The 8,648-nt window shown below is 42.1% G+C and overlaps 2 protein-coding genes across 2 annotated transcripts; both read left to right on the forward strand.

The window, feature by feature from the left end:
* The first annotated feature begins 2,697 nt into the window (after window positions 1-2,697).
* LOC129639944 (adhesion G-protein coupled receptor G4-like) lies at window positions 2,698-5,817 on the forward strand. Its single transcript, XM_055565241.1, is given in 3 exon segments — window positions 2,698-2,923; window positions 2,926-3,519; window positions 3,522-5,817. Coding segments are annotated over 3 exon segments (1,773 nt in total). The 3' UTR covers window positions 4,475-5,817.
* LOC129638437 (adhesion G-protein coupled receptor G4-like) lies at window positions 4,620-6,547 on the forward strand. Its single transcript, XM_055562859.1, has one exon. The coding sequence runs from the start codon at window positions 4,620-4,622 to the stop codon at window positions 6,192-6,194; it is 1,575 nt and encodes a 524-aa protein (XP_055418834.1). The 3' UTR covers window positions 6,195-6,547.
* The last annotated feature ends 2,101 nt before the right edge of the window (window positions 6,548-8,648 follow it).

Below are 8,648 nucleotides of genomic sequence, written 5' to 3' on the forward strand. Positions count from 1 at the left end.
GTATTTACAATACTTGTTCAATTTAATTGACTTGAATTGAGACATACGTAGGCTCCAGTGGTCTTCAAAGTGAGGTACACAATTCTAGGGAGCATACAGATAATACATTAGAGTGCAGGAAGAAAATATTGGGAAGTTTCTATTTATTGTTATCATTCTTTTGACATATTTTGACTATGTTTATAATATACATAGTGTAAATTTATTATATATATATACACATTATTTGTAAATATACATACATAAATGGCATATGTTCAAGAAAATTTAAATCTTGGTGTCCCAGATCAAAACATTTTCAATCTACAGTATTGAGATGAATATAAGCAGTTGACAACAGTTAATCATTTTTGAGCACTTACTGTGCCCCAGGTGCTATGCTAAGAGTTTTTACATGCATTAACTCAATTCTCAAAACTGTTAAAAAAAATCTTTATTTATTTGGCTGTGTCGGGTCTTAGTTGTAGCATGCTCAGTCTTCGTTGCAGCATGTGGGATCTTGTTCCCTGACCAGGGATTGAACCCAGGCCCCCTGCATTGGGAGCTCTGAGTCTTATCCACTGGACCACCAGGAAAATCCCCTCGAAATAAGGTCAGTGTTATTATCTCTTATTAGAAAGGAGGAAAGTGATGCACAGAAAGGTAAACTAACTAGCCCAAGATTACATAATGAATAAGTGAGGGAACCATGATTTAAAAATACATCTGTTTGAATCCAAAGCCGATCTTCTTTTTTGGAAGACTTAAAGACATAATCCAACTTCTGTAATAGATACAGGACTATTCAAAGTTATCTATTTCTTCTTAAGTGAGTTTTTATAACTTGTGTCTTTCAAGAGATTGATTCATTTCCAAAGGTAATCCTCTTAATCAGTGTGCTACCATGCATCCCTCTGTTAGGAATGCCTGTTTTTTGTTTTTGTTTTTTTTTTTAATGAAGATATAATGGAATTGATGTCCTTTGACTTGTTACTTAACCAGGGCATTATGAGAACCATATATAGATTTTTGGAAAGTAGAAAATCATCTTAAGAAAAACCAGGTACATTTGACCCTTCAACAAGGGAAAGTGAGGAATGGCAACCCTCCAGAGCAGTGAAAACTCCAATACAACTTACAATTGGCCTTCTGTATCTGTTGTTTCTCTGTATCTGCTGTTCTACACCTGAGGATTCAACCAACTGTGGATTGTGAATTACTGTAGTTTATACTATTGGAAAAAAAATCCATGTGTAAGTGGACCCACACAGCTCAACCCCTGTTATTCAATGGCCAATTGTAACCACGTGATTGGATTTATATCTGATACTTATGTCCTCTTAAGAATATGAAAAGCCATTATAGAGCTCTTTCTTAAAGAATCTTTTCTGACTTCTAAAGTTGAATGCAAACTAACATATGCTTTGTAACTTTTCAGTTCTTTCTGAAAATATAATAATTCAAGAAACAAGTTCCACTCTTTCACAACAAATAGACTTGACAATTCCATCCCAAGTTACTGGACTAAAACCACAGAAGACTGCATATTCTTCTACAGTGGTGTCTAAAAGCATGCCTGTATTTGCAACTGATTATACAATTTGACCATAGTCCAATACAACATCTCCACCACTGAAAACAATGACTGAACCAATTTTTTAAAATAAAATTTAGCCATATATCAACATCCTACACCAATTTTTTTAAAGACTTCCATAGTCTTTAAAAAATGAGACAGCTACATTTGCAGCAGACCTTTTGTCTACGTCAGCAGCCATTGCTCTGTCTACCAAGAGTACCTTCGTAGGCCCTACTACCAATTCCATGAAAATAACGAAATCCCCATCTTCAGAGAGCACAGGGACAACCAAAATGGCTGAATCCATTGCTACTGAGACTTCTCATTCAGCAGTAGCTACTAATTTCCTGTACACATCTAGATTTACCAACAATTCAATTGTATCCAAACCTTCAGTAACTGGATCTCAGTCGGCTGTTAGGAGGACAGCATCTTTATTCTCACCGATTGAGTCAAAATCCATGTCTACAATATCTTGGCCCAAACACAAACCCCCAGGTACTGGGGCACTCCCTATTGCCACAGCTAGCCAGGAGTTTCCTGCATCTGCAGCTGCTAGAAGTGTGCATCAGTCCACAGTGGATCCGACTTCAACTACAGCTACTCCCATTGGGACTGCATCAACACTGTCACCTGAGTCTGTGCTTATCTCCACAGCCGTTTCAATGGATTCTGTATTTCCTAGAAATCAGACAACCCAGGGACGGGGGAGCCTGGTGGGCTGCCGTAGATGGGGTCACACAGAGTTGGACATGACTGAAGTGACTTAGCAGCAGCAGCAGATAGCATCCACATTGGCCACAACTGATGTGGAAATACCATTTTCAGTTTATTCAACTAAGTCTATTGAGATGCTGCTGCTGCTGCTGCTAAGTCGCGTCAGTCATGTCCGACTCTGTGCGACCCCATAGACTGCAGCCCAACAGGCTTCCCCGTCCCTGGGATTCTCCAGGCAAGAACACTGGAGTGGGTTGCCATTTCCTTCTCCAATGCATGAAGGTGAAAAGTGAAAGCAAAGTTGCTCAATCGTGTCCGACTCTTAGTGACCCCATGGACTGTAGCCCACCAGGCTCCTCTGTCCATGGGATTTCCCAGGCAAGAGTACTGGAGTGGGCTGCCATTGCCTTCTCCCTATTGAGATGACACCTGTGCTAAGAACAGCTGAAATAGAATCACCATCTACAAATTTCCAGGCTGACTCTTCACCCACCATGGAAGACGCAATATCTACCTTCATACCAAAAGAGGCCTCTTCTATGGCACTTTCTTTCAGGACATCCTCTCCATACACCAGAGCTCAGGGTGTACAGATCGTTATTGATGTTGAGACGACACATACAGCCTTGACTCCTGGGCAAACACTTGCACTACAGCGGCTGAAACTATATTCCCCACAATCACGGGGCCAGTATATGCACAGAATATACCCACAGGTGGTGGAAACATGCTTCCTCTGATTTCCACTAGATCAGCTTCCACATCCAAGGAATCTGAGTCTGGTCCCACATCAACAAGTGATGAAGGTATCCATCTATTCTTCACAAATGAGATCACTTGGACTTCCAGGCCAGATCAGACCTTGTTGACATCAGTGTTCCATGGGAGTCCTTCTAATACAGAGCATTCATCCACAGCTACTAATGTTATCACCCAACCAGAAGCATCCACAGAGTGCAAGGCCACCACTATGGCTAATACTACTACAGACAGATATACAACAGTTCTATCCAAATTGACATCTCCATGGCTCACTAACTTCTCCATGGTTTCTGGAGTCACATCTGTAACCAAACTGCCTGAGTCTAAATTTAGCACCTTACTACTCAAAACCACCCCTGCATTCACAGGACTTGGAAATGAACTTCTTTCAACACCAAGGGAGACAGGTATTCCACTTGTAGATAGAATATCTACCCTTGCTGATGTGGAACCAAATTTTTCCACTGAGGAGAGTGCTTCTGAGAACACACAGAGACAAATGGTACAATTGCATTTGGAGAGACAACAGCCCCTGTTCCAGACTCTGCAATGATACAAAGATTCATTGCTACTGTGCCAAGGAAAGAAACAACTTCCCATTATCTTGAGGGAAAATCACCTCTAGCAGTGATGATGAAGGTTTCTCCATTTGCAGCAATGCTGGAAGCAACAGATGAGTCTATTTCCCCCTTTCCTGATGCAGAGAAGCTGACTACCCGATTGGATAATACAACAACTGCTGAGGTGAGAAAAAGTTGGTTTTCTACAAAATCAATGAAAACGACCCCTAAGAGTTCATACAACGAAACTACAGATATCTTGAATTCCACCCACATCTACATAGCACCTTGGACTTCAGAAACTCCACCTGAGGGGAATCCAGCTCCATCTCCCACTTCTGGGAGCACAAAGACTCCATCTACCTCAACCACAAGTAACACAGAGGAGGTCCATGTTTCAGAAATGTCTTCTGGTCTTGGGAAAACAGCTCTCCCTTCACAGGCTCTGACAATTACCACACTTATATCTCCTGAAAAAGGGAGCATGAGTGCCCTCTCAGTATCTACTCCCAGGACTGAGAAAAAGATAGTAAGCACCACCTCTGTGACTCACCGTTTCTCACACCGCCAGGACAGCTGCTTTGTAGATACCATAACTTCTGGGACAACCAGGATATCAAATCCTATAAACAATAAAACAACTTTTTTGCACTTGCTTTCACCTGGGACTCAGCCTGAGGTGTCTTCAGTTGCCTCTCTCATTTCTGAAAGCACACAGACTTCCCCTGAGTCCCCATCTCCTTCCACAGCTCGACTGTCTAGTGCCAATTTTATAGCTGTGTCTACTGACAGGATCACTACAGCCCTTTCTGCTTCAAATGTATCTATAGCACTTCTTGGGAAAACTTCTATGATAACGTCCATTCATATCTACTAGATGTCCTCACGGCCAGTTAGTGTCACTCCCTCCACCTCTAAAAGGGTTTTGGGCACTCCTACTGTACTAATGACTGGATTTTCTAAAACGGACATTCAGATTGTTTGAAAAGTACCTCTGTAGCCACTTCTGGGCCAGGTCTGAGATGTCCTCAATGTCAGTTGATGTCTCTGCTTTTCCACCTCCTACTGTTTCTTCTGATGCTTCCACAGCAGGTGGATCACTCTATACTTCATTGTCTTCAGTTACCCCCAGGCCTTCTATGACCATGCAAACATTGTCATTAGATGTCACACCTTTGACATATGCTGGGTCTGCTTCAAAAAGTTCAGTGGCTTCCGTTGCTTTCACTACTTCAGAAATAACTAAAGTATCATCCAGCATCACACCTACATCCTTTTCCTCCCCAGCAGAGCCAACTTTTCCCTCTGGGAAAACCATTCCAACCACTGTCATGGCTGGGGCAGTGACTCCATTCATAGGCATCCCTGTCTCTCCTCTACTCAGTTCTAAGAACACGGAACCTATTTCTTCCATTCCAAAGACCACATTTTCATCATTTCTATCAACAGCCCAACAATCATCACAAAGATATCAGGGCACCAGTCTGGGCATATTTCCTGGGATTACTAACAGCTCCCTTTCAACTGTAAGCAGTGGTAAAGTAACAGCTCTCATAAATACTCATTCCAGAACTGGTGCCCCTGAAAGTGTGCTTTCATCTACTCTGGAAAATCTCCACACTTCCTTGAATATTCAAATTTCCCCATCTTTGACTGGCTTTAAGAGCACTCCTGGATCCACAAAAAGTGTAAAAATTACTATTTATCATTCTTCAAATACAGAAAAGAAGACTTCCTCATCAGAAAATACTTCAACAGCTGAACTGACAAAAGGTGCCATGTCTGTGAATACACCTCTTTCATACCCTCCCTGGATTCCATCCGGTACAACTTCACCCTCTTCGACATTAGTTCTTTTTTCACCTCAAAGTACTGAAGCCAAGTTCTCTACTCCAAAGACTTCTCTTCCTCCTATGTCCCAAAGAGTTGAATCTCCAGTTCTACAAACAAGAACCACATCTAGTAATGCCCAGTCTCTGCTTTTGACTTCCTGGAACACACCCACAGCTGAAGATTCTGAATTTTCAGCTTCTACCACTGCTCATGTACCTACATCCCACAAGAAGCAAACAGAGAGTCCTTACGTTAGTCTAGAGTCTTTGTCAACATTCCCAGTCTCTCAGACTGGTCTTGTACTTGGAGATGTAATGGCAATGTCATCAATTTCCACAACAGGAACTCTTCCTACCTTGGGGATGTCTGAGAGCCCTTCATTATCAATATCTTCAAAATCTATCCCTATTACTTTGGCTGACATTAAGCACACATTTGAGAAGACAACTACATCTGTAACTCCTGGGACCACACTCCCATCAAATATTTCCGATGCTGCTTCAGAATCTATCATTTCAAAGGCTGCTGCTTCACCCATGTTGACTTGGATCTTATCTAGTCTTCCTTCAGGTTCACCTCTGGCAACTAGATCCAATACTCTTCACATTATATCTTCCTCTCCAGAAGAGATAGTCAGTTCACTTCAGTTCAGTTGCTCAGTCGTGTCCGACTCTCTGCAACCCCATAAATCGCAGCATGCCAGGCCTCCTTGTCCATCACCAACTCCCGGAGTTCACTCAAACTCATGTCCATCGAGTCGGTGATGCCATCCAGCCAACTCATCCTCTGTCATCCCCTTCTCCTCCTGCCCCCAATCCCTCCCAGCATCAGAGTCTTTTCCAATGAGTCAACTCTTCACATGAGGTGGCCAAAGTACTGGAGTTTCAGCTTTAGCATCAGTCCTTCCAAAGAACACCCAGGACTGATCTCCTTTAGAATGGACTGGTTGGATCTCCTTGCAGTCCAAGGGACTCTCAAGAGTCTTCTCCAACACCACAGTTCAAAAGCATCAATTCTTCAGCACTCAGCTTTCTTCACAGTCCAACTCTCACATCCATACATGACCACAGGAAAAACCATAGCCTTGACTAGACGGACCTTTGTTGGCAAAGTAATGTCTCTGCTTTTGAATATGCTATCTAGGCTGGACATAACTTTCCTTCCAAGGAGTAAGCGTCTTGTAATTTCATGGCTGCAGTCACCATCTGCAGTGATTTTGGAGCCCAAAAAAATAAGATGTAATGGCAGTCTGACACTGTTTCCACTGTTTCCCCATCTATTTCCCATGAAGTGATGGGACCACATGCCATGATCTTCATTTTCTAAATGTTGAGCTTTAAGCCAACTTTTTCACTCTCCTCTTTTATTTTCATCAAGAGGGTCTTTAGTTCCTCTTCACTTTCTGCCATAAGGGTGGTGTCATCTGCATATCTGAGGTTATTGATATTTCTCCCGGCAATCTTGATTCCAGCTTGTGTTTCTTCCAGTCCAGCATTTCTCAAGATGTTCTCTGCATATAAGTTAAATAAGCAGGGTGACAATATACAGCCTTGACGTACTCCTTTTCCTATTTGGAACCAGTCTGTTGTTCCATGTCCAGTTCTAACTGTTGCTTCCTGACCTGCATATAGGTTTATCAAGAGGTGGTCTGGTATTCCCATCTCTTGAAGAATTTTCTAGTTTATTGTGATTCACACAGTCAAAGGCTTTGGCATAGTCAATAAAGCAGATATAGATGTTTTTCTGGAACTCTCTTGCTTTTTCCATGATCCAGCGGATGTTGGCAGTTTGATCTCTGGTTCCTCTGCCTTTTCTAAAACCAGCTTGAACCTCTGGAAGTTCACAGTTCACGTATTGCTGAAGCCTGGCTTGGAGAATTTTGAGCATTACTTTACTAGCATGTGAGATGAGTGCAATTGTGCGGTAGTTTGAGCATTCATTGGCATTACCTTTCTTTGGGATTGGAATGAAAACTGATCTTTTCCAGTCCTGTGGCCACTGCTGAGTTCTCCAAATTTGCTGGCATACTGAGTGCAGCACTTTCACAGCATCATCTTTCAGGATTTGAAATAGCTCAACTGGAATTCCATCACCTCCACTATCTTTGTTCCTAGTGATGCTTCCTAAGGCCCGCTTGACTTCACATTCCAGGATGTCTGGCTCTAGGTGAGTGATCACACCATCGTGATTATCTGGGTCATGAAGATCTTTTTTGTACAGTTCTTCTGTGTATTCTTGCCACTTCTTCTTAATATCTTCTGCTTCTGTTAGGACCATACCATTTCTGTCCTTTATTGAGCCCATCTTTGCATGAAATGTTCCCTTGGTATCCCTAATTTTCTTGAAGAGATCTCTAGTCTTTCCCATTCTGTTGTTTTCTTTGCCCTGATCGCTCAGGAAGGCTTTCTTATCTCTCCTTGCTATTCTTTGGAACTCTGCATTCAGATGCTTATATCTTTCCTTTTCTCCTTTGCTTTTCGCTTCTCTTCTTTTCACAGCTATTTGTAAGGCCCGGACAACCATTTTGCTTTTTTGCATTTCTTTTCCATGGGGATGGTCTTGATCCCTGTCTCCTGTACAATGTCATGAATCTCCATCCATAATTCATCAGGCACTCTATCAGATCTAGTCCCTTAAATCTATTTCTCACTTCCACTGTATAATCATAAGGGATTTGATTTAGGTCATAGCTGAATGGTCTAGTGGTTTTCCCTACTTTCTTAAATTAAAGTCTGAATTTGGCAATAAGGAGTTCATGATCTGAGCCACAGTCAGCTCCCAGTCTTGTTTTTGCTGACTGTATAGAGCTTCTCCATCTTTGGCTGCAAAGAATATAATCAATCTGATTTCGGTGTTGACCATCTGGCGATGTCCATGTGTAGAGTCTTCTCTTGTGTTGTTGGAAGAGGGTGTTTGCTGTGACCAGTGTGTTCTCTTGGCAAAACTCTATTAGCCTTTGCCCTGCTTCATTCCGTATTCCAAGGCCAAATTTGCCTGTTACTCCAGGTGTTTCTTGACTTCCTACTTTTACATTCCAGTCCTCTATAATGAAAAGGACATCTTTTTTGGGTGTTAGTTCTAAAAGGTCTTGTAGGTCTTCATAGAACCTTCCAACTTCAGCTTCTTCAGCGTTGCTGGTTGGGGCATAGGCTTGGATTACTGTGATATTGAATGCTTTGCCTTGGAAACAAACAGAGATCATTCTGTCATTTTTGAGA

This window comes from Bubalus kerabau, chromosome X, assembly GCF_029407905.1.
Source record: "Bubalus kerabau isolate K-KA32 ecotype Philippines breed swamp buffalo chromosome X, PCC_UOA_SB_1v2, whole genome shotgun sequence".
Lineage (NCBI taxonomy): Eukaryota > Metazoa > Chordata > Mammalia > Artiodactyla > Bovidae > Bubalus > Bubalus kerabau.

What these genes read in the sequence shown, in the direction of transcription:
- LOC129638437 (XM_055562859.1), top strand. Translation starts at nt 4,620, where the DNA reads ATGTCCTCAATGTCAGTTGATGTCTCTGCTTTTCCACCTCCTACTGTT.